Source organism: Salmo trutta, chromosome 4 (genome assembly GCF_901001165.1).
Source record: "Salmo trutta chromosome 4, fSalTru1.1, whole genome shotgun sequence".
NCBI classification, from domain to species: domain Eukaryota; kingdom Metazoa; phylum Chordata; class Actinopteri; order Salmoniformes; family Salmonidae; genus Salmo; species Salmo trutta.
Genome location: NC_042960.1, coordinates 68,088,639 through 68,115,117, shown reverse-complemented (window position 1 = coordinate 68,115,117; position 26,479 = coordinate 68,088,639). Strand labels below are relative to the sequence as shown.

Below are 26,479 nucleotides of genomic sequence, written 5' to 3'. Positions count from 1 at the left end.
TTCACACTGAGCACGTGACAGACGAGACAGAGTCTGGAGACGCCGTGGAGAACGTTCTGCTGCCTGCAACATCCTCCAGCATGACCGGTTTGGCGGTGGGTCAGTCATGGTGTGGGGTGGCATTTCTTTGGGGGGCCTCCATGTGCTCGCCAGAGGTAGCCTGACTGCCATTAGGTACCGAGATGAGATCCTCAGACCCCTTGTGAGACCATATGCTGGTGCGGTTGGCCCTGGGTTCCTCCTAATGCAAGACAATGCTAGACCTCATGTGGCTGGAGTGTGTCAGCAGTTCCTGCAAGAGGAAGGCATTGATGCTATGGACTGGCCCGCCTGTTCCCCAGACCTGAATCCAATTGAGCACATTTGGGACATCATGTCTCACTCCATCCACCAACGCCACGTTGCACCACAGACTGTCCAGGAGTTGGCTGATGCTTTAGTCCAGGTCTGGGAGGAGATCCCTCAGGAGACCATCCGCCACCTCATCAGGAGCATGCCCAGGCGTTGTAGGGAGGTCATACAGGCACGTGGAGGCATGTTTTGGAAGTGTTCCCTTTATTTTTTTGAGCAGTATATAAACACAGACACTGGAGACAGACACTGAAAATGAGCTTTTTTAATATAAACAATGAAACTGACATAAGGCGACTCCGGGATGCTGGCCTTCTGGCCTTCTAGGCAGAGTTGCAAAGAAAAAGCCATATTTCAGACTTACCAATACAAATATCAAGATGGGAAAAAGAACTGGCACTGGACAGAGGACCTCTGCCAAGAAGGCCTGCATCCCGGAGTCGCCTCTTCACTGTTGACGTTGAGACTGGTGTTTTGCGGGTACTATTTAATGAAGCTGCCAGTTGAGGACTTGTGAGGCTTCTGTTTCTCAAACTCGACACACTAATGTACTTGTCCTCTTGCTCAGTTGTGCACCGGGACCTCCCACTCCTCTTTCTATTCTGGTTAGAGCCAGTTTGCGCTGTTCTGTGAAGGGAGTAGTACACAGCGTTGTACGAGAGCTTTAGTTTCTTGGCAATTTCTCACATTTAATAGCCTTCATTTCTCAGAACAAGAATAGACTGACGAGTTTCAGAAGAAAGTTATTTGTTTCTAGCCATTTTGAGCCTGTAATCAAATCCACAAATGCTGATGCTCCAGATACTCAACTAGTCTAAAGAAGGCGAGTTTTATTTACATTTTTAGTAATTTAGCAGACACTCTTATCCAGAGCGACTTACAGTAGTGAATACATACATTTCATGCATTTTTTTTTGTACTGGACCCCGTGGGAATCAAACCCACAACCTTGGAGTTGCACACACCATGCTGGCGTTGCAAAGACCATGCTCTACCAACTAGGCCACAGTTGGTAGAGCATGAATCAGAACAACAGTTGTCAGCTGTGCTAACATAATTGCAAAAGGGTTTTCTAATGATCAATTAGCCTTTTAAAATGATAAACTTGGATTAGCTAACACAACATGCCGTTGGAACACAGGAGTGATGGTTGCTGATAATGGGCCTCTGTACACCTATGTACAGTTGAAGTGGGAAGTTTACATACACCTGAGCCAAATTCATTTAAACTCAGTTTTTTTTCACAATTCCTGACATTTAATCCTAGTAAAAAAATCCCTGTTTTAGGTCAGTTGGGATCACCACTTTATTTTAAGAATGTGAAATGTCAGAATAATGGTAGAGAGAATTATTTATTTCAGCTTTTATTTCTTTCATCACATTCCCAGTGGGTGAGAAGTTTACATACACTCAATTAGTATTTGGTATCATTGCCTTTAAATTGTTTAACTTGGGTGAAATGTTTCGGGTAGCCTTCCACGAGCTTCCCACAATAAGTTGGGTGAATTTTGTCCCATTCCTCCTGACAGAGCTGGTGAAACTAAGTCAGGTTTGTAGGCCTCCTTGCTAGTTCTGGGATTGATATGCACTTTTTGCACCAAAGTAGCTTCATCTCAAGGAGACAAAACACGTGGGAATCGAACCCACAACCCTGGTGTTGCAAACACCATGCTCTACCAAATGAGCCACACGGGACCATAGGTAGGCCTCCATTGTAGGCCTCCATTGTAGGCCTCCTTGCTCGTTCTGGGATTGATTTGCACTTTTCGCACCAAAGTACGTTCAGCTCTAGGAGACAGAATGAGTCTCCTTCCTGAGCAGTATGACGGCTCTGTGGTCCCATGGTGTTTATACTTGTGTACTATTGTTTGTACAGATGAAGGTGGTACCTAGAGACATTTGGAAATTGCTCCCAAGGATAAACTAGACTTGTGGAGGTCTACAATTTGTTTTCTGAGGTCTTGGCTGATTTGTTTTGATTTTCCCATGATGTCAAGCAAAGAGGCACTGAGTTTGAAGGTAGGCCTTGAAATACATCCACAGCTACACCTCCAATTGACTCAAATGATGTCAATTAGCCTATCAGAAGCTTCTAAAGCCATGACATTTTCTGGAATTTTCCAAGCTGTTTAAAGGCACAGTCAACTTAGTGTATGTAAACATTTGACCCACTGAATTGTGATACAGTGAATTATAAGTGAAATAATCTGTCTGTAAACAATTGTTGGACGGCAGCGTTCTGACTCAAAGCGGTGCAGAGGCTACTGTACATTCTCACTCTCTGTCTCTCTCTCTCTCTCTCTCTCTCTCTCTCTCTCTCTCTCGCTCTCTCTCTCTCTCTCTCTCTCTTAACAGCGCTCTGCACAGTCAGCAGTGGAGGACAGTGATCAGATCTTTACTGAGCTGATCCGCTCCATTGAGAGAAGGAGCTCTGAGGTGAAGGAGCTGATCAGAGCCCAAGAGAAGGCTCAAGTGAGTCAAGCTGAAGGACTCCTGGAGCAACTGAAGGAGGAGATAGCTGAGCTGAGGAAGAGAAGAACTGAGCTGGAGCAGCTCTCACACACAGAGGATCACATCCATTTCCTCCAGGTAACTAAACTGCCTTGTTACATGTGATATGAAATTAACTTAGTGTGACACTATTCATATCAATCATTATGTTGTCCTGTCTGTCTCTCTCTCTCTGTCTCTCTGTCCCTGTCCCTCTCTCTCTTTGTCTCTCTCTCTCTGTCCCTCTCTCTCTCTGTCCCTCTCTCTCTCGCTGTCCCCCTCTCGCTGTCCCCCTCTCTCTGTCCCACTCTCTCTGCCACCCCCCACTCTCTCTCTCTCTCTCTCTCTCTCTCCCTCTCCTTCTCTCTCTCTCTCTCTCTCTCTCTCTCTCTGTCCGTCCCTCTCTCTCTCTCTCTCTCTCTCTGTCCGTCCCCCTCTCTCTCCCTCTGTCCCTCTCTCTCTCTCTCTCTCTCTCTCTGTCCGTCTCTCTCTCTCTGTCCGTCTCTCTCTCTCTGTCCCTCTCTCTCTCTCTGTCCCTCTCTCTCTCTCTGTCCCCCTCTCTGTCCCACTCCCTCTGCCCCCCCTCTCTCTCTCTCTCTCTCTCCCTCTCCTCTTTCTCTCTCTCTCTCTCTCTCTCTCTCTCTCTCTCTCTCTCTCTCTCTGTCCGTCCCCCTCTCTCTCCCTCTGTCTCTCCCTCTCTCTCTCTCTCCAGAGTTATCAGTCTCTCTCCAGTATCAGTGTATCTTCAGACTTACCCAGCATCGTTGTCCGTCCTCTTCAGCACTTTGGAGATGTGAGTAAGACTGTGTCTGAACTGAGAGAGAAACTAGAAGACTTCCTTAAAGGAGAATGGACCAAGATCTCCACTACAGGTGTGTTGAAAACAAAAAGAACATCAACTTTAGACCATTGAAAGCTCCCTACTAGTCATATATATGTGGAATATGGTATGATGATAACATTCCCTCTCTCTGTCAATGTGTTTGTGTGTCTGTAGTGAATATAGTGGAGGTTGTGCTGCCTCCAGAGCCCAAGACCAGAGACCAGTTGTTACAATGTGAGTGTCTTTATTGTGAAGTAACTAACAGTCTCTTTTTACTGACACTCCTAACAATCCCTCTAGAAATATATAGCAATAGTAGATCTAATCAAAGACTGGGTATCTATCTGACTCCTCATATTTCTCTGATTTGATCTCTGCTGTGCTCTAATCAAAGACAGGGTAGATACAGTATCTGACTTAACTTATTGTTCTGACTCCCCTCATTGCTCTCTGCTCTGCTCTTCTCCCAGATTCCTGTCAGCTCACACTGGACCCAAACACAGCAAACACACGCCTCTCTCTGTCTGAAGGGAACAGAAAGGTGACCTATACAGACCAAGTCCAACCATATCCTGACCATCCAGACAGATTCACCAACACCTACCAGGTTCTGTGTAGAGAGGGTCTGTCTGGACGCTGTTACTGGGAGGTGGAGTGGACTGGGGAGTGGGTTTATACAGCAGTCTCATATAAAGACATCAGCAGAACAGGGTCAGGTGAGGCATTTGGACACCATAACAAGTCCTGGAGATTACTGTGCTGTAGTGGTGGTTATTGTTTCAAACACAATAATGTTGTGACTAAAGTATCAGGCCCTCAGTCCTCCAGAGTAGGAGTGTACCTGGATCACAAGGCAGGTACTCTGTCCTTCTACAGTGTCTCTGACACAATGACCCTCCTCCACAGAGAACAGACTACATTCACTCAGCCCCTCTATCCTGGGTTTAGTCTCAATGGTACTGCTGAGCTGGTTAAACTGTAGTAGGGTCCACATAGATACTAGTCATGCTGGTGTGGTCTATAGCTGAGCTGGTTAAACTGTAGTAGGGTCCACATAGATACTAGTCATGCTGGTGTAGTCTATAGCTGAGCTGGTTAAACTGTAGTAGGGTCCACATAGATACTAGTAATGCTGGTGTAGTCTATAGCTGAGCTGGTTAAACTGTAGTAGGGTCCAAATAGACACTAGTCATGCTGGTGTAGTCTATAGCTGAGCTGGTTAAACTGTAGTAGGGTCCACATAGATACTAGTCATGCTGGTGTAGTCTATAGCTGAGCTGGTTAAACTGTAGTAGGGTCCACATAGATACCAGTCATGCTGGTGTAGTCTATAGCTGAGCTGGTTAAACTGTAGTAGGGTCCACATAGATACCAGTCATGCTGGTGTAGTCTATAGCTGAGCTGGTTAAACTGTAGTAGGGTCCACATAGATACTAGTCATGCAGGTGGTGATGGTCCCCAGATGTGATGATTCATTCTACTCTGTTTTATCTACAATTATTAAACTGATTTGATCTTCAGATGTTCTGAATTAAAATAAACCTTTAATGTTTTCATATTTTTGTAATTGCAATGTTTTAATCTTGTACATTTCCATGAATCATGATGTATGGTGTTGATGTATATTGGTTGTCATTCAGAACCATTGATATGTTTTCTCAGTTGGTTCTCTGTCTCTATGTAATTCTCCTCAGTATCATTGATCAGCTTGTAGGCTCGGCCCTAATTGATGTGTTCTCTGTCACCTGGAGCTGCATGGAAAATGGTCCAGGAACAAAAGGACAATTCAGGACTAGTCAGCCCACTACAAGCTGGAATCACTTACTTTCTACTAAAGTATATGGTCTGGTTTCCCAGACACAGATTAATCCTAGTCCTGGACTAAAAAGCATGTTCAATGTAGATGTCCAGGAAACCGGCCCTAAATGTGTCATCTTTCATCCTCCCATACTGCTCAGTCCAGCAACATTAAACCTGTCCAGCAGGTGGTGCTATTGATCAAACAATAAAACCAGCAGATATCTTGACTTGCCACTCAGTATATCAGTAATGTTCAGAATAGTACTTTAATATCATTGGAGATTGATGGTCTTTTTAATCCACTATCCAGAGTCAGGAACAGATGAAGTTAGGTCTGCTACAGCTCAGTGATTTAAATATGATTTATGGTGATGGGAAATAAAAAATACAACACTAAACTTCTTCTAGTAATAGTTTTCCTTTGTTATTTATTCCAAGGTGTGTCTTTAACTTGTAAATGGATTGTGTGGAGGTGAGCTAGTGGTGTGGCTGATAGAATAGAATGAAAAGGGAGGAGGGGAGGAAGAGGGGAGGAGTGAAGGGCTGTTCAAGAAACCAGATGAGGAAGAGAAAGATGTTCAGGGGAATTACTGTCTCTGTTCCAAATGGTCCCCTATTCCCTACGTAGTGCACTACGGTGCTTCTGACCAGGTCTAAAGTAGTGTTCTACATAGGGAATAGGGTGTAGATTTATTACAATATCATGCTTTAGTGTTTGGCACAAAATAATATTAGATCTCCACCCTCCCACTTCATGTCTGTCATCCCCCAGTTCTGTTAATTAAGACTTCCTCTCATTGAACTGGGCCTCATTCTAAATGGTCACTTTGTATTGATAGTCCATACTGGGCTTTACTACGGTTCTACATACAGTATCTGTATTGATAGTCCATACTGGGCTTTACTATGGTTCTACATACAGTATCTGTATTGATAGTCCATACTGGACTTTACTATGGTTCTACATACAGTATCTGTATTGATAGTCCATACTGGACTTTACTATGGTTCTACATACAGTATCTGTATTGGTAGTCCATACTGGGCTTTACTATGGTTCTACATACAGTATCTGTATTGATAGTCCATACTGGGCTTTACTATGGTTCTACATACAGTATCTGTATTGATAGTCCATACTGGTCTTTACTATGGTTCTACATACAGTATCTGTATTGATAGTCCATACTGGGCTTTACTATGGTTATACATACAGTATCTGTATTGATAGTCCATACTGGGCTTTACTATGGTTCTACATACAGTATCTGTATTGATAGTCCATACTGGGCTTTACTATGGTTCTACATACAGTATCTGTATTGATAGTCCATACTGGGCTTTACTATGGTTCTACATACAGTATCTGTATTGATAGTCCATACTGGACTTTACTATGGTTCTACATACAGTATCTGTATTGATAGTCCATACTGGTCTTTACTATGGTTCTACATACAGTATCTGTATTGATAGTCCATACTGGGCTTTACTATGGTTCTACATACAGTATCTGTATTGATAGTCCATACTGGACTTTACTATGGTTCTACATACAGTATCTGTATTGATAGTCCATACTGGGCTTTACTATGGTTCTACATACTGTCATGACGTTGGCCTCTTTGGGTACAGGAAGGACAGTTGACCCCCTCCCTTTTGTACCATCACCCAACCTACCTTTCCCCCAACCCAGGGTTGTAAAAATTCCAAGAGGAGAATCTACTATCACATGTTTCATAGAGAGACAATATAGCCATATTACCATAAAACGGTTTATATAATGGCCTCAGCGATGAGACTGGCATCATAATGGTTGTATAAAATGTATTAATAAGGATAAAGCTATTTGTAATACATTGAGATGCTATGTACTGATGTTAATGTGATAGAGTTGTATTCCTGTAACCAAGTCGAACTCAGTCATAGGCACGCCCCCAGGGACACATACAGGACCAGGCGTCATTTGACAAGCCTGTTCTATGGGCACTATAAAACACCCCCTGATTTACATTTCTACAGACCAGGCCTCCACTCCATTGTGAGTTTGGCCCATAGGTTTGACCAGCCAAGTACTCTACTGAAAGTGAACCACACCACGTGGTTAACTTTTAGACTATCGATATCGACAGAATAAGAACAAGTCTTTGATATTAATTATTAGTCTGCAGCTAAGTAAATTATATCATCGAACGCGAAGACCAACCACATCCATTCTATGACGACATTAATGAATGTCGCTCTGGAAGACCCATTCTAACCGAGAGAGAGAGAGAGAACGCTGACAAACCCTCAATCAGAACAAAACTCTCCAACAAGAATCCCGACGACACATGAGCGTAAATATATATTGATTGCAATTGTTCCCGAATGAGTGAGCCTTCAATTGTCAATGGTTAATAATAATGAACTCTGTGTAACTTCTCAGCTTACCGTTTTATGACCCATTGTCTAACAGACCAGCCATGCTTGTTAGCCATTAGGGCACATTACTATACCGATCCTGTGTGACGATAATTACTGTTTGTATGTTTTCTGTTAATTACTTAGTGTAGTAAATAAATGATTTTAAGACAATTGATGTATGGATGATTTTAGTAAAGACTGGGTTCGTGCAGATAACCAAGAATTTACAACTTTCATGATGAGACTGAAAATAATATACGGGTTAATGTTGACTGCTATCGATGTAAAATATTACTAAGTATTTTAAGAGTTTATTCAGAAGATAACAGCTCTATAAACGTTCTTCTGTGGTGCACCGACTTTCTAGTTAATTACATTTACATGATTAGCTTAATCAGGTAATATTAATTACAGAGAAATCATTTTATAAGTTAGCATGTCATATCACTTAATCCGGCATAGCCAAAGACACGACAATACAGTATCTGTATTGATAGTCCATACTGGGCTTTACTATGGTTCAACATACAGCACCTGTATTGATAGTCCATACTGTGCTTTACTATGGTTCTACATACAGTATCTGTATTGATAGTCCATACTGGGCTTTACTATGGTTCTACATACAGTATCTGTATTGATAGTCCATACTGGGCTTTACTATGGTTCTACATACAGTATCTGTATTGATAGTCCATACTGGACTTTACTATGGTTCTACATACAGTATCTGTATTGATAGTCCATACTGTGCTTTACTATGGTTCTACATACAGTATCTGTATTGATAGTCCATACTGGGCTTTACTATGGTTCTACATACAGCATCTGTATTGATAGTCTATACTGGGCTTTACTATGGTTCTACATACAGTATCTGTATTGATAGTCCATACTGGTCTTTACTATGGTTCTACATACAGTATCTGTACCTGGAGGGTTTCTGCTCACATATTCCTTTATCTCCACAACTTTATCTGATTCTCTCTCCCACTTCCCTTCATGTATTTAAAGGAAATGACTGGTATATGTAAACTCCCTCTACTCCATGTCAACACCAATCCAATGCTTTTACATTTGTGAGGAGTAGAGAAGGAAAGCTCTACTTCAGGAGGAAGGAGAGATAGTTGATCTTCATCAGTAGTTGATGTTGGGTTTCATCTGTCAAAAGGTCAATAACACCTGGTGACTTAGGAGTTATAAAGGTCTTTACTGTGGGGTCACCATGATCTGATTACTGTGGGGTCACCATGATCTGATTACTGTGGGGTCACCATGATGTGATTACTGTGGGGTCACCATGATCTGATTACTGTGGGGTCACCATGATCTGATTACTGTGGGGTCACCATGATCTGATTACTGTGGGGTCACCATGATCTGATTACTGTGTGGTCACCATGATCTGATTACTGTGGGGTTACCATGATCTGATTACTGTGGTGTCAACCTTGATCTGATTACTGTGGGGTCACCATGATCTGACTACTGTGGTGTGTGTCTGTCTGTCCGTCCGTCTGTGTCCTAACTGTTGGACCCAGGAACACAAGCATTTCACTACACCCACAATAACATCTGCTAAATATGTGTATGTGACCAATAACATTTGATTGTGTCTGTCAGTGTGTCTGTCTGCCCGTCCGTTTGGTTAATTAGCTGATGTTCTTATCAGGACTCACTAATTAAAATGTGGATTTAATCTGTACAGCAGAAGTATTGTGGAAGATCCGCATTATAGTTCCATTTAACTTTAAAGGCAATGTTCCAGAGTTCTTGGAGACTGCGTTCACGGTAAATGTTGCATATGTCGAATATTACCTTTACATTTTAATGTGGATCTTCCATGATACTTCTGTGATATGGATTGAATCCAGCCCTTGGTTTGGGTCCAGACAACATGGTCACATGTAATGGTTTTGACATCATATACACAACATATATATTGAATACTCAGATACTGCTCAAAAGAGACAATAAGAGCACAACCCTTATGTATGGTGACTGTATATTGATATTGATATTGTAGTTTGTCCCTTTAGGGCACCTGTAACGCCCCCCCTGCTTATGTACATTGGAATCCTTGGAATGTTTTGTCCTGTGATGAAACAATGGCCACGTTAGTTTCTACTCCCGTCTCCTTAGTTACTGTCCTTCTATTAGTTGTAGAAGTAATACAGCGTGTTCTACAACACTGACCTGTTGTGGTTCCACTATGTGGATCAATGATCAATAACCAGTATTCATTATGTATGTTATCATGTATCATACATGTCATCTACATGTTTCTACTTTAAACACATTTTATTACTGTAGGGTCTCTACATCCTAATATAGCAGACAGACCAGTTTAACATCTATAGTTTTACCAAACGGTTAAGTGATTCATCATTAAGCTCAGTTGGATTAAGTGATGGTCAGGTGTATTTAACTAAAGAAGAGAATCATATGAAAGTATTGTGAACATTGCATTGTGAAAGGCAATGACTTTATATGGAAGGTATTTCTAGATGCCACTGATTAGGTTTGGTGAAAATGTTACTGTCATTTTGTGTGTTGTACATTAGTCAATTGAAATGTGCTTAAAGTAATAAAAACATACAAATATATTTTTGATGATGTGTTGAGTTTTGTACTAAGAGTTGTGAAATGTTACTACACCTGGTAAAATAGTACCAAAGTGATAACACAACTGTAGGAGCGTTACAGTGGGGAACAGGATGTCTGGAGTCCAGTAACAGTGGACATGTACCCCCTCCTCTCTCTCTGTGAGTTAACAGTGGACATGTACCCCCTCCTCTCTCTCTGTGAGGTAACAGTGGACATGTACCCCCTCCTCTCTCTCTGTGAGGTAACAATGGACATGTACCGCCTACTCTCTCTCTGTGAGTTAACAGTGGACATGTACCCCCTCCTCTCTCTCTGTGTGAGGTAACAGTGGACATGTACCGCCTACTCTCTCTCTCTGTGAGGTAACAGTGGACATGTACCCCCTCCTCTCTCTCTGTGAGGTAACAGTGGACATGTACCCCCTTCTCTCTCTCTGTGAGGTAACAGTGGACATGTACCCCCTCCTCTCTCTCTGTGAGTTAACAGTGGACATGTACCCCCTCCTCTCTCTCTGTGAGGTAACAGTGGACATGTACCCCCTCCTCTCTCTCTGTGAGGTAACTGTCGACATGTACCCCCTCCTCTCTCTCTGTGAGTTAACAGTGGACATGTACCCCCTCCTCTCTCTCTGTGTGAGGTAACAGTGGACATGTACCCCCTCCTCTCTCTCTGTGAGGTAACAGTGGACATGTACCCCCTCCTCACTCTCTGTGAGTTAACAGTGGACATGTACCCCCTCCTCTGTCTCTGTGAGGTAACAGTGGACATGTACCCCCTCCTCTCTCTCTGTGAGTTAACAGTGGACATGTACCCCCTCCTCTGTCTCTGTGAGGTAACAGTGGACATGTACCCCCTCCTCTCTCTCTGTGAGTTAACAGTGGACATGTACCCCCTCCTCTGTCTCTGTGAGGTAACAGTGGACATGTACCGCCTACTCTCTCTCTGGTTAATAATACCTCCTTTATGGATGAGTCCTCACCCCTGAACCCCTCCAGACCTTTTGAAATGGTTAATAATACCTCCTTTATGGATGAGTCCTCACCCCTGAACACCTCCAGACCTTTTGAAATGGTTAATAATACCTCCTTTATGGATGAGTCGTCACCCCTGAACGCCTCCAGACCTTTTGAAATGGTTAATAATACCTCCTTTATGGATGAGTCCTCACCCCTGAACGCCTCCAGACCTTTTGAAATGGTTAATAATACCTCCTTTATGGATGAGTCCTCACCCCTGAACCCCTCCCCCTTTTGAAATGGTTAATAATACCTCCTTTATGGATGAGTCCTCACCCCTGAACACCTCCAGTTCTTTTGAAATGGTTAATAATACCTCCTTTATGGATGAGTCCTCACCCCTGAACCCCTCCCCCTTTTGAAATGGTTAATAATATCTCCTTTATGGATGAGTCCTCACCCCTGAACGCCTCCAGACCTTTTGAAATGGTTAATAATACCTCCTTTATGGATGAGTCCTCACCCCTGAACCCCTCCAGACCTTTTGAAATGGTTAATAATACCTCCTTTATGGATGAGTCCTCACCCCTGAACACCTCCAGACCTTTTGAAATGGTTAATAATACCTCCTTTATGGATGAGTCCTCACCCCTGAACGCCTCTGGACCTTTTCCTAATCCTGATCCCTCAGCATGGTTAGACTATTGATTAAATTCAATACATTTTATTTCAATAAAATGATTCAATTTAATATTTGTGACATTCTTTAAACATTTGATGTGAGCATTCACATTTATTATAATGTACTGTGTCTGTACTACAACCCACCAGAGACGTAGAGACAGCAGGATGACTATAGGGTTACCACCACACAGTCCTGTATATATTAATGTACTATACAATGCATATAATCTCCCACAATTATTAAAATAGCTTTTCGGTGAAAGCACATTTTGCAATATTCTGAGTAGATAGTGTCGCCATCACAGGCTAGCTATTTTGACACCACCAAGTTTGACCCTCACCAAACTCAGATTTACTATAAGAAAAATTGGATTACCTTTGCTGTTCTTCGTCAGAATGCACTCCCGGGACTTCTACTTCAATAACAAATGTTGGTTTGGTTCAAAATAATCCATAGTTATATCCAAATAGCGGCGTTTTGTTTCGTGACAAAAAAATTCTAAATATTCCATTACCGTACTTCGAAGCATGTCAACCGCTGTTTAAAATCAATTTTTATGCTCTTTTTCTCGTAAAAAAGCGATAATATTCCTACCGGGAGTCGTTGTTTTCGTTCAAAGACGAAAGAATAAAAACATGGTGTCGCCTCGTGCACGCGCCTCAGTCTCATGGTTCTCAGATCGACCACAATCTAAATGCGCTACTGTTTTTCAGCCTGGGCCTGCAAAGACATCATTCAGCGGTTTGCCGCCTTCTGAGAGCCTATGGGAGCCGTAGGAAGTGTCACGTTACAGCAGAGATCCTCAGTTTTCAATAAAGAGAGTGTAGAAGGCCAAGAATTGGTCAGAGAGGCACTTCCTGTAAGGAATCTTCTCAGGTTTTGGCCTGCCATATGAGTTCTGTTATACTCACAGACACCATTCAAACAGTTTTAGAAACTTTGGAGTGTTTTCTATCCAAAGCTAATAATTATACGCATATTCTAGTTTCTGGGCAGGAGTAATAATCAGATTAAATCGGGTACGTTTTTTATCCGGCCGTGAAAATACTGCCCACTATCCATAACAGGCTAAACACAACTGGAATATTCACCCACACCACTAGCTCACCTCCACACAATCCATTTACAAGTTAAAGACACACCTTGGAAAAAATTACAAAGGAAAACTATTACTAGATGAAGTTTAGTGTTGGATTTTTTTTTCTTCCCATCACCATAAATCATATTTAACTAGTATGGGCTATGTGGGACGCTAGCGTCCCACCTGCGGGACACACTCCCAACAGCCAGTGAAATAGCATGGCGCGAAATACAAAACATCAAAAATACCATAATTCAAATTTTTCAAACATAAAACTATTTTACATCATTTGAAAGATACACTTCTCCTTAATCCAACCACATTGTCCGATTTCAAAAAGGCTTTACAGCGAAAGCAAAACATTAGATTATGTTAGGACACCACCTAAACACAGCCATTTTCAATGCAAGGACAGGCGTCAACAAAAGCAGAAAACCAGCTGAAATTATGCACTAACCTTTGACGATCTTCATCAGATGACACTCCTAGGATATCATGTTAGACAACACATGCATTTTTTGTTCTATCAAGTTCATATTTATATCCAAAAACCCCATTTTACATTTGCACATGACGTTCAGAAAATGTAGTCACCCCAGAAACACTCATCATAAACATTGACAAAATATATAACAATTAATTAAAGAATTATAGATAAACTACTCCTTTATGCAACCGCTTTGTCAGATTTCAAAATAACTTCACGGAGAAAGCACATTGTTCAATATTCTGAGTACTGAGCCTCACCGTCAATGCAAGCTATACAGTTAGCCGTCCAGCCACGGCATCGACAAAACTCTAAAATATGTTAGAAATATTTTCTTACCTTTGCTGATCTTTGGCTGAATGCACTTGGAAGGACTCCCACTTCCACAAGAAATGTTCATTTGTTCGATAAAGTCCATCATTTATGTCGAAATAAATCAGTTTGTTGGCGCGTCCAGATCACCATTCCAAAATGCATGAAGCGCGTCTGTCTACCGTTGATGAAAAGTTATAAAGTTCCCTCAGCATCTTTAGGGTGTTTTTAACGTAAAACTTAGATAATATTCCAACCGGACAATAGCAGATTCATTACAGAAGAAAAAGAAAAATGGCGTCCCCGCACATGAGGTAAGTCACCCCAGCCAGACCACTTACTGTTCCGGGTGTTACTCAATCAAATTGCATAGTAGAATCCTCAAATAAAGGTTCTAATGACTGTTGACATCTAGTGGACGCCTTAGGAAGTGCAAAATGACCCCACAGACACTGTAGTTTGGATAGAAAATAATTTGAAAAGACTACAACCGTCAGAGTTCCCAGTTCCTGGTTGGACACCTCTCAGGTTTTTTCCTGCCATATGAGTTCTGTTATACTCAGACATCATTCATACACTTTTAGAAACTTTAGAGTGTTTTCTATCCAAATCTTCTAATTATATGCAAATATTTGACTCTGGGCCCGAGTATTAGGCAGTTTACTCTGGGCACGCTTTTCATCCAAAAGTGAAAATACTGCCCCCTATACCTAAAGAAGTTAATCACTGAACAGTAGCAGACCTAACTTCATCTGTTCCTGACTCTGGATAGTGGATTAAAAAGACCATCAATCTCCAATGATATTAAAGTACTATTCTGAACATTACTGATATACTGAGTGGCAAGTCAAGATATCTGCTGGTTTTATTGTTTATAATAGCACCACCTGCTGGACAGGTTTAACGTTGCTGGACTGAGCAGTATGGGAGGATGAAAGATTACATATTTAGGGACGGTTTCCTAGACATCTCCAATTAACATGCATTTTAGTCCAGGACTAGGATTAATCTGTGTCCGTCCCATATAGTTTAGTTAGTTAGTTAGTAAGTGATTCTACCTGTTCAACGCCACTGAGGAGAATTACATAGAGACAGAGAACCAACTGAGAAAACATATCAATGGTTCTGAATGACAACCAATATACATCAACACCATATATCATGATTCACGGAAATGTACAAGATTAAAACATTGTATTTGATAAAAATAAGTATATTACATTTTAATTCAACTGTACAGTCAGACAAATTATTGTACAGAAAAACAGACCATTATATCTGGGGACTGTCACCACCAGCATGACTAGTATCCATGTGGACCCTACTACAGTTTAACCACCTCAGCTATAGACTACACCAGCATGACTAGTATCTATGTGGACCCTACTACAGTTTAACCAGCTCAGCTATAGACTACACCAGCATGACTAGTATCTATGTGAACCCTACTACAGTTTAACCAGCTCAGCTATAGACTACACCAGCATGACTAGTATCTATGTGGACCCTACTACAGTTTAACCAGCTCAGCAGTACCAGAGAGACTAAACCCAGGATAGAGGGGCTGAGTGAATGTGGTCTGGACTCTGTGGAGGAGGGTCATTGTGTCAGAGACACTGTAGAAGGACAGAGTACCTGCCTTGTGATCCAGGTACACTCCTACTCTGGAGGACTGAGGGCCTGATACTTTACTCTCAACATTATTGTGTCTGAAACAATAATCACCACTACAATACTGTAAACTCCAGGACTTGTTATTGTGTCCAAATATATTACCTCTCTCTGTTCTGCTGATGTCTTTATATGAGACTGCTGTATAAACATCACCTCTCCACTCCACCTCCCAGTAACAGCGTCCAGACAGACCCTCTCTACACAGAACCTGACAGTAGTTGGTAAATCTGTCTGGATGGTCAGGATATGGTTGGACTTGGCGTGTAGTGGTCACCTTTCTGTTGCCTTCTGACAGAGAGAGGTATGTGCCTGCTGTGTTTGGGTCCAGTGTGAGCTGACAGGAATCTGGGAGAAGAGCAGAGCAGAGACCAATGAGGGGAGTCAGAACAATAAGTTAAGTCAGATACTGTGTCTACCCTGTCTTTGATTAGAGCACAGCAGAGATCAAATCAGAGAAATATGAGGAGTCAGATAGATACCCAGTCTTTGATTAGATCTACTGTTGCTATATATTTCTAGAGGGATTGTTAGGAGTGTCAGTAAAAAGAGACTGTTAGTTACTTCACAATAAAGAGACTCACATTGTAACAACTGTTCTCTGGTCTTGGGCTCTGGAGGCAGTACAACATCCACTATATTCACTACAGACACACAAACACATTGACAGAGAGAGGGAATGTTATCATCATACCATATTCCACATGTATATGACTAGTAGGGAACTTTCAATGGTCTAAAGTTGATGTTCTTATTGTTTTCAACACACCTGAATTGGAGATCTTGGTCCATTCTCCTTTAAGACAGTCTTCTAGTTTCTCTCTCAGTTCAGACACAGTGTTACTCACATCTCCAAAGGACTGAAGAGGACGGACAACAATGCTGGGTAAGTCTGAAGACTTACTGATACTGGAGAGAGACTGATAACTCTGGAGAGAGAGAGAGAGAGAGAGAGGGACAAAGAGAGATAGGAACAAATAGGGACAAAAAGAGAGAGGCACAAAGAGGGACAAAGAGAGAGAGGGACAAAGAGAGAGGGACAAAGAGAGAGGCACAAAGAGGGACAAAAAGAGAGGGACAAAGAGAGAGAGGGACAAAGAGAGAGAGGGACAAAGAGAGAGAGGGACAAAGAGAGACAGGGACAAAGAGAGACAGGGACAGAGAGAGACAGGGACAGAGAGAGACAGGGACAGAGAGAGAGAGGGACAATTAGAGAGAGGGACAAAAAGAGAGGTACAGAGAGAGAGGTACAGAGAGAGAGGGACAGAGAGAGAGGGACAGAGAGAGAGGGACAGAGAGAGAGGGACAGAGAGAGAGGGACAGAGAGAGACAGAAAGGGACAGAGAGAGAGGGATAGAGAGAGACAGAAAGGGAGAGAGACAGAAAGGGAGAGAGACAGAAAGGGAGAGAGACAGAAAGGGAGAGAGACAGTGAGAGGGACAGAAAGAGAGAGAGAGAGACAGAGCGAGAGAGAGACAGAGAGAGAGAGAGACGGACAGAGACAGAGAAAGGGAGAGAGACAGAGAGAGAGCGGACAGAGAGAGAGGGACGGACAGAGAGAGAGAGAGGGACGGACAGAGAGAGAGAGGGAGAGACAGGGACAGAGAGACAGACAGGACAACAATGATTGAGATGATATATAGTTTCACATTAATTTAATATCACATGTAACAAGGCAGTTTAGTTACCTGGAGGAAATGGATGTGATCCTCTGTGTGTGAGAGCTGCTCCAGCTCAGTGCTTCTCTTCCTCAGCTCAGATATCTCCTGCTTCAGTTGCTCCAGGAGTCCTTCAGCTTGACTCACTTGAGCCTTCTCTTGGGCTCTGATCAGCTTCTTCACCTCAGAGCTCCTTCTCTCAATGGAGCGGATCAGCTCAGTGAAGATCTGATCACTGTCCTCCACTGCTGCCTGTGCAGAGCGCTGGTAAGAGAGAGAGAGAGAGAGAGAGACAGAGAGAGAGAGTGAGACAGTAGGTAGTATAGGTCATAGGTAGGGTTAGAGTTTTTGTACAGCACTTTGTGACATCTGCTGATGTAAAAAGGGCTTCATAAATACATTTGATTGATTGTTAGGTTCAGGGTATTTAAAGAGAAAAACTGTATGGGTTTATATCTCTCTTGCTCCTCCCTGTGGTCTTCTGTGGGTACTACATACCTCATAATCTGAAGTAGCAACTGTGTCAGAGCTACAAATCAATGAGCTCCACCTATCCATTTGGTTTACAACTAAGTGAACCTGCGCAGCATTCTCTCTATTTGATGCCTACGAACCTACAGATTTCAACAATTATCATATTACCCAGCAGCCATTTAGAAACAACAAATCTGTTTAAATCGGCCACATCTTGAAAAAGAGAACATGGACATACGTTTTGTTAAGGTTTTAAACCTTTTTCTGAAACAAAATCTGGTTAAACATGTTTAACGTTTGATGTCTTTGCACCAACCATCTGTTCTACTCACTAACACTGTAGGTCACTACAACGTGTAACCAGGTGAACAGTGAGCTTCCTCACCAAGTAGCTGTAACCTAGTTATTAATAATAAGTTACCTGAGGTAAACCTACAAGGTTAACACGGGCTGGTCTCATTGATAACAGTAGTGAAGCTGACATTGTGACGCAGAACAATGGACTGGGAATAGAACTTTCAGAAGGTTAGTTGGTGCCACAGTGTTCAATACAACTAATAGGAGCTGGCAGGGTGAAACATGACCTAAAATAAGACCTACTTTTTTTAAATACAACTAATAGGAGCTGGCAGGGTGAAACATGACCTAAAATAAGACCTGTTTTTTCAATATAACGAATAGGAGCTGCAGGGTGAAACATGAACTAAAATAAGACCTGTTTTTTCACGTATACTTCAAAACTACGGCAAACAGCTGGGACATATGGTAACATTATATAACTGGGCTCCTTGGCGGATGCAATGAACTAGTTTTATCAGTAAATGTGGTTAAAAATGAAGTGTCCAGCCTAGTCCTAGCCCCTGCTGCCGACTGGTCGCGGTTGTCTACCCTAAACAAACCCTTTGTACCACCCCTCCCCTGTTTAATTTTGTTAAGAAACAAACACGTGTCTACGAAAAGAGATACCCAGCAGAGAGCCATGAAACAAAAAACACTTGTAAATTGACCAAAACGAACCAAATCTTTACGGATCTGTTCGTCCGTAATAAACGGAGGCAGATTAGACACCACTACTCTTGTCGAAATCGGGACCAACACACCCCTCACAAAAATCATACTGGTAACTAGCCGGGCAACAAGACTCACCTTTTACATTACCACAACCACCGCCTTGTTCATTCTGGATACAGAGTGTATATGTTCCTCTCCCACCTGTTCACCGACCATGATCAATAATTCCTCCACACCATTCTCCAGAACGCACCTGAAGAGACAGCGTTTCTTCTCCACTCGGTTGAGGACATCACACCTCCCTAACAAACTACCCTACTCCCCCCTCAACTCTAACCGATAAACAGTGGAAACTAACAAATAAACCCTTAACAACTACAAAATACATTTGGAAAATAGGCAAAAAGAATAGTAGCCCTCCTCAGGAACCACAAAACCCTCACACAACACCTTCTTCTTCTATGATATAATGGTGGTCCTCAAACCAACGTTAAAGGTGCATGGTGCCACCTACTGTGCTGGAGTGTGTTCAATCACGGTTTACACCATTTCTAAATCCTCCTACCTAACTCAGTACTTCTGAGAAAATAAAAAAGAGCCCTACTAACTTCTAATAGACCCTCCCCCATCCCCCAAATCCCTTCCAAACACCCCAACCCCATCCAACCTCATTAACCCTACACTTCAATCTTTCCCTCTCTTCAACATCCTTACAACAATATAACAACACATGCTCCACCGTTTCGTTGACAATACCCTCCCGACACAAACCATTCACATGCTGCCAACCAGATGTAAGGACCAGTTCAATGTACAATGTCCTAAACACAATCGAGTAAACTCCACCTCTTCCTTCCTAATCTGACCTTTGAATCTTGGTCCACCGACCTTTAGAGGACATATATGTGCCGTCCCTTGTGCTCAGAGTCCCATCTCTTCTGCCACACATCTATCAAAATGTCTCTGATCTTACATTTGTCCTCACCTCTACCCAGTGGAACATTAATATATATTATATCTTGTTTTAAAGCTCTTTTAGATAACTGGTCTACAATTTCATTCCCTTCCACACCTGAATGTGCTGGGACCCAGCAGAATCTCACTACTACACCCATTCTCTCATTTCTCCATAATAACATTGACACCTACAACTCTCCAACCAAAACCACTGCCTTGTCTACTAGATTTTTCCCAACAGTCATGTAGAACAGTAGCAGTGGGATGCTCAACCTCACAGCCTTGCAACCCAATAAGATAATGACAATTTATTACGCCGTTTTCACAGTCGTCTTCGTCTTCTGATGAAATAGAAAAGTCCTCATCTGACAAAGTAGACCAATATGCAACGGAGGTCGTGTTCATCTTTGAATTTATTTAAACGCTAACGTGAACACTATACAAAAACAAGAAACAACGACAGTGCAATAGTTTTGCAGGCTAATACAAAAACGCAGTGCAAATGGCAATCTCCCACAAAAGACACATACAAACACACCCAACTAATATAGGACTTCCAATCAAAGGCAACACCACACAGCTGCCTTCAATTGGAAGTCCACCCCAATTAACTAAACATAGAAACAGATTCACTAGACAGAACATAGAAATACATGAAACTCAAAGAGTGCCCAAAAACCCCGGAATACTAAATCAAATGCCCTTACTACTAAAACACCACCCTGAACCACATAAAACAAATACCCTCTGCCACGTCCTGACCAAACTACAATATCAATTAACCCTTATACTGGCCAGGACGTGACAGCCGCATACCCAAAGGAATCTCCTGCCTCCACTAGTAAGACACATAAAGATGTTGATTTAAACGCACCAATACATATCCTTAAAGCTATATACTGGATTCTGTCCAGCTTCTGAAGATAAGTCTTTGCTGCTGTTCCTTAAAACCTCTTACATCTACACGTTCCGCTAGCGGAACGTCTGCTCCAATATCCAATGATGGGCGGGGCGCGAAATTCAAACTCCTCTAAATCCGAAAACTTACACTTTTCAAACATATGACTATTTTACAGCTATTTAAAGACAAGACTCTCCTTTATCTAACCACACTGTCCGATTTCAAAAAGGCTTTACAGTGAAAGCAAAACATTAGATTATGTCAGCAGAGTACCCAGCCAGAAATAATCAGACACCCATTTTTCAAGCTAGCATATCATGTCACATAAACCCAAACCACAGCTAAATGCAGCACTAACCTTTGATGATCTTCATCAGATGACAATCTTAGGACATTATGTTATACAATACTGGAGGAGAGAAGTGAAATGGTATGTCTCCTCTGGTCAACAATACTCACCTTTAGAGATTCCACAGCCTGTTGCAGCTCTTTCAGCCTCTTCTCTCTCTCCTGGAATCTCTGCTGGACCTTCTGCTGACTCATCCCCAGCTGCCTCTGTGGAGAATCACTATTCAATGAGCTATCAAGCTTTATCTGTCCAGTATATCAATAGTATAGTAATGTGACATAAGGCCCATAGAATATAAGGATACAAATATTGAGGATGTGTCTGTGTGAAAATATATTATTATGAAGTCATGTGAATGATTATAGTTTTAACAGAACACATATCAGGGCGCTGATTGGGTGTTTGATAAGGAATGATAATGGTGTTTGATAACAAATGATAATGAAGTTTGATAACAAATGATAATGATGTTTGACTTGTTGATTTCTAGCTTGAAATATACTTATTCATGTTACCATACTATAACTTATTAATGACTTTACATGTATAAGGAATGTATATGTTGGGGTCAATGAAGGGTGGATAGGAACTTGGTGTTGGAAAGTTACTGAGAGAGACAAGTGGAAATGCTGAAATATTCTGTTCAAACATGTTATTGTTGAATATCAATGTTCCTAAAGAGGGAGACAAAGGGCAACTAGTTTCAGTTTCTGATAAGGCAGGCCAGCTGCAGAACTGGAGAGGAGCCAGGAATTCAACAGTCTAGTTAGTCTCTGACGCCTAGTATGAGATTATAAAAATATGTTCTTGTGTCTTTGTCTTTGCAGCTGTCTGAGCCAGTGGGTGAATAAACTTGGTTTGAGTCTTTAAAAAAACTGTGATAAATGTTTTGGTTTTTTTACCTTTATTTAACTAGGCAAGTCAGTTAAGAACAAATTCTTAATATCTTTTTAACCCCCTTTTTCATCCCAATTTCATAGTATCCAATTAGTAGTAGTTACAGTCTTGTCGCTGCAACTGGTCAGGAGATGTGAAGGTCAAGAGCCATGCGTCCTCCGAAACACAACACACATCCAACCCGGAAGCCAACTGCACCGGAGGAAACACCGTGCAACCTGGTCAGCATGTACTGCACCCAGCCCGCCACAGGAGTAGCTAGTGTGCAATGAGACAAGGATATCCCTGCCAGCCTAACCTTCCCTAACCTGAACAACACTCAGCAAATTGTGCACCGCCCCACGCTCCTCCCAGTCACAGCTGCAACAGAGCCTGGGCTCAAACCCAGAGTCTCTTGTGGCACAGCTAGCACTGCCTTAGACCCCTGTGCCACCCGGGAAGCCCATAGAAATTCTTATTTTCAATGACAGCCTAGGAACAGTGGGTTAACTGCCTTGTTCAGGGGCAGAACATGCTCTAACCACTAGGCTATGCTGCCACCCTGGAATCTGGGTTAACATATCTATAAACTCAAGTTGTGTTCATATTTGTTCTGCCCTGGATTGATTTCACTTGAATGATCTCATATTCACACAGCCTTAGTTCCTACTGTATCATTAACTTCTTCGAGTTACCCTAGGATAGGGGGCGCCACAGCGCGTTTTGGAAAAAAATCGTGCCCATTTTAAACGGCCTCCTACTCAATCTCAGAAGCTAGGATATGCATATAATTAATACTGGTGGATAGAAAACACCCTAAAGTTTCTAGAACTGTTTGAATGGTGTCTGTGAGTATAACAGAACTCATATGGCAGTCAAAACCCCGAGACCGATCGAAACAGGAAGTGGAATTCTGAATTGCGGACTCAACTTCAGCGCTGTGTCTATAAATCACACCGTGAGCAATGGTTCATTGAGCACTTCCTTTTGCTTCCACAAGATGTCCCCAGTCTTTACAAAGTGGTTTGAGCCTTCTACAGTCAAAACTGAATGAATGAGACGCTGTGGAACAAAGTGACGTAGGGAAGGCCATCACCATTATGACGCCGGCGTCCCTCGTTGCCCCCACCTTTGGAAACGTTTTGCAAGACAAAGCAGCCGTTCCCATTGAATGCTATTGGATCTGTGGTCGAAAACGGCACGAAAGATTTATGTTATACAACGTTTGACATGTTTGAACGAACCTAAATGACCAAAAAATACGTTTTAGTAAAACTGTTTGGCCGCGGACGACGCTAGTTCTGGTTTAGCTTTCAGAACGCGCTGACAAGAACACGCTATTGGGACATATTGGATTAACTTTTTCAAACGAAAATACATTTGTTGTGGACCTGGGATTCCTGGAAGAGCATTGTGATGAAGATAATCGAAGGTAAGGAAACATTTTCAAAAATATACAAATATATATTTCAGACGCGATTGTTCCAAGATGGCGCCGAACTGTAATGTTAGCCTATTTTTCTGAGTATCGCATCCCCTTTCATCGCAAAGTATGATTACCCAGTAAAGTTATTTTTAAATCTGACATGACAGGTGCTTTGAAGACATGTTAATCTTTAAATCTTAGATTGACAATATTACATTTTAAAATTGTTTTTGAAAAGTAATTCAGTAAATTGTAGCGCTGTTTCAAATGACACATCTGAGGAGAAATAGTTAGTCAACGTTACGCACCGATGTAAAATGCTGTTTTTATATATAAATATGAACTTTATCGAACAAAAGAATGTATGTGTTGTATAACATGATGTCCTAGGACTGTCAACTGATGAAGATTGTCAAAGGTTAGTGCTGCATTTAGCTGTTTTTTGGTTATTTGTGATGCATGTGGTTGGTCGGAAAATGGCTATGTGGCTACTTTTACGATATACTCCTCTAACATAATCTAATGTTTTGCTTTTCCTGTAAAGCCTTTTTGAAAATCGGACAACGTGGGTCGATTCAGGAGAGGTGTATCTATAAAACGATATGAGACAGTCCTGTATTTGAAAAAAAATATATATTAAATTTCGTTATGCTAATGTCATAGGAGTTTTTCGCTGGATGTCCGTCCCGCTCACGGGATGGGACCGCACAGGGGTTAATTCCTTGTTTATCAGACAGTCACCAACACCTTGTTCTGGTCTTACCTGTTTCTCATTCCTCTCTGCTGCAGCTGACACTGTATCATGGCCTTTATGCTCATCCATTGTACACAGCATACAGATACACTGCTGATCGGTAAGACAGTAAACCTCTAGCAGTTTGTCATGATGAGAGCAGATCTTCTCCTGTAGTTGTGCGGTGGCTTTGACCAGCTTGTGCTTCTTCAAAGCAGGAAATACATAGTGAGGTTGGAGGTGAGTCTCACAGTAAGAGGCCAGACACACCAAACAGGACATGAGGGCTTTCTTCTTTCTGGTCCCAGTGCAGAAATCACACGCCACATCTCCAGGTCCAGCATAGCACAGAGCAGGAGGGGGAGCAGCCTGGAGTCTTGTCTTCTTCAGTTCCTCCACCATATCAGCCAACATGTTATTTTTCCTCAGATTAGGCCTTGGAATGAAGGTCTCTCTGCACTGAGGACAGCTATAGACCCCTTTCAGAACATCTTGATCCCAGCAGCCCTCAATACAGATCCTACAGTAATTGTGTCCACAGGGGATGGTGACTGGTTCCTTCAGTAGATCCAGACAGACAGAACAACAGAACTGGCCCTGGTCCAGCAGAACTCCCTGCTGAGCCATTTTGATGGTTGTTCACTCTCACACAGACAGACGACACAGAGACTCAGATATGTTTTGTTTCCACAGAAGTTAGTTTTTGGGAGGTATGGACTTTCTGGTTCTGCCAGAAAGGTGAGTTTAGAGGGAGGGAAGGAAGGAGGGAGGGGTTAGAGGAAGGGAGAGAGAGAACTGCATGCAACATTGAGAAGGAGACAAAATATTTTAGTTCCTAGGTTAGGACCCTTAATATTAAATAGAGTGGTTAGAATATATAAAGGGTAACAGTTTCTATGAAGTACATATTCTAATTATTTTAATGACCTTTAAAATGTCTTATTATACACTTATGTGTTATAACACTGATTATAAGTGTCTATAATAATTCTTAAGTGGTTGTAATGAGGGGACTTGATATTGAGCCAATGTTTTGTAGTTGAAATTAATACTGTATATATTGACTGATCATTGAGAATGAGTTAATACTTTACATTACAGTGTGATTATTACTGTTAGGCCTAGGGTCAGGGTTAGAGGTACTACATTCAGCAGTAACCCTAGACATATCTAGGACTAAAAAGAGAAGACGTTTTACAATCAGATTTCTTTGTATCTCTTCTTAGTCATACAGATCCCCCCCACATCTTATAGGTGGACGGAATTATGAACATATCCAATACATTATTTCTGAAACCAGATGTAATGAAACTGTCTTTCAGCAGGAAAAGCTTCTCTAATAATCCTAACCATGGCTGGGTGTCTTCAGAGACTGAGAGGTATAGAGACACACTGTCAAGGTGGCAGGTAGCTTTGTGGTTTAGAGACTGAGAAGGATAGAGACACACTGTCAAGGTGACAACTATCCTAGTGGTTTAGAGACTGAGAGGTATAGAGACACACTGTCAAGGTGGCAGGTAGCCAAGTGGTTTATAGCGTAGGGACAGTAACTGAAAGGTCGTTTTTTTGAATCTCTGAGCGGACAAGGTGAAAGCTCTGTCTTTGTACCCTTGAGCAAGGCACTTAACCATAATTCTCCTCTAAGTTGCTCTGGATAAGAGCTTCTGCTAAAGGACTAAAACATCTGGCTGTGCTTTCATGTCAAAACTGTTCTTCTCTTCTAGTCCTTATATTGTATTATATGATAATATTATCAGGTATGAAGGTAAGACCCAGATGCAGACAACGTTGAATTATCAATGGTTTAATAATCCAACAGGGGCAATAGACAGGTCAAGGCAGGCAGGGGTCAGTAAACCAGAGGTGGGGCAACGGTACCGGACGGCAGGCAGGCTCAGAGTCAGGGTAGGCAGAGGTCAATAATCCAGAGGTGGGGCGAGGGTACCAGACGGCAGGCAGGCTCAGGGTCAGGGGCAGGCAGAGGTCAATAATCCAGAGGTGGGGCAAAGGTACCAGACGGCAGGCAGGCTCAGGGTCAGGGGCAGGCAGAGTGGTCAGGCAGGACGGCTCAGAGTCAGGGGCAGGCAGAGTGGTCAGGCAGGCGGACTCAGTCAGGACAGGCAATGGTCAAAACCTGGAGGGCGAGAAAAAGAGAGACTGGAAAAGGCAGTAGCTGAGACACAAAAACGCAGGTCGACTTGACAAACAAGACGAACTGGCAACAGACAAAACAGGTATAAATACACAGGGGATATTTATTTATTAATTTTTTTACGTCATTTAGCAGACACTCTTATCCAGAGCGACTTACACTCATTTCATTTCATGCATTTTTTAAATATTTTTTTTGTTCTGGCCCCCCATGGGAATCGAACCCACAACCCTGGCGTTACACACACCATGCTGGCATTGCAAACACCATGCT

General features: G+C 42.2%; 2 protein-coding genes across 2 annotated transcripts in view; one reads left to right on the top strand and one right to left on the bottom strand.

Moving 5' to 3' along the window:
• The window catches only part of LOC115191426 (tripartite motif-containing protein 16-like), an 81,198-nt gene extending 76,552 nt beyond the window's left edge, over nucleotides 1-4,646 (top strand). The window contains exons 4-6 of the mRNA XM_029749277.1: nucleotides 3,554-3,713; nucleotides 3,839-3,898; nucleotides 4,135-4,646. Coding sequence (XP_029605137.1) covers nucleotides 3,554-3,713; nucleotides 3,839-3,898; nucleotides 4,135-4,646 — 732 coding nt within the window. The remainder of the gene's footprint in view (nucleotides 1-3,553; nucleotides 3,714-3,838; nucleotides 3,899-4,134) is intronic.
• A 10,862-nt stretch (nucleotides 4,647-15,508) lies between these two features.
• On the bottom strand, nucleotides 15,509-24,873 carry LOC115191412 (tripartite motif-containing protein 16-like). Its single transcript, XM_029749268.1, has 6 exons — nucleotides 24,085-24,873; nucleotides 21,130-21,225; nucleotides 17,358-17,591; nucleotides 16,439-16,598; nucleotides 16,254-16,313; nucleotides 15,509-16,017 (listed from the first exon to the last, which is right to left on the bottom strand). Exons 1-6 carry the CDS (start codon nucleotides 24,679-24,681, stop codon nucleotides 15,509-15,511), a joined length of 1,656 nt encoding a protein of 551 aa, XP_029605128.1. The 5' UTR covers nucleotides 24,682-24,873.
• Nucleotides 24,874-26,479: the final 1,606 nt, after the last annotated feature.

Bases quoted from the DNA above. Each gene is read 5' to 3' on its own strand.
- LOC115191412 (XM_029749268.1), bottom strand. From the start codon at position 24,681: ATGGCTCAGCAGGGAGTTCTGCTGGACCAGGGCCAGTTCTGTTGTTCT. The intron at 17,592-21,129 runs GTGAGTATTGTT...CTCTCTTACCAG, and splicing joins AGGCTGTGGAATCTCTAAAG to CGCTCTGCACAGGCAGCAGT. The intron at 16,599-17,357 runs GTAACTAAACTG...CTCTCTCTCCAG, and splicing joins ATCACATCCATTTCCTCCAG to AGTTATCAGTCTCTCTCCAG.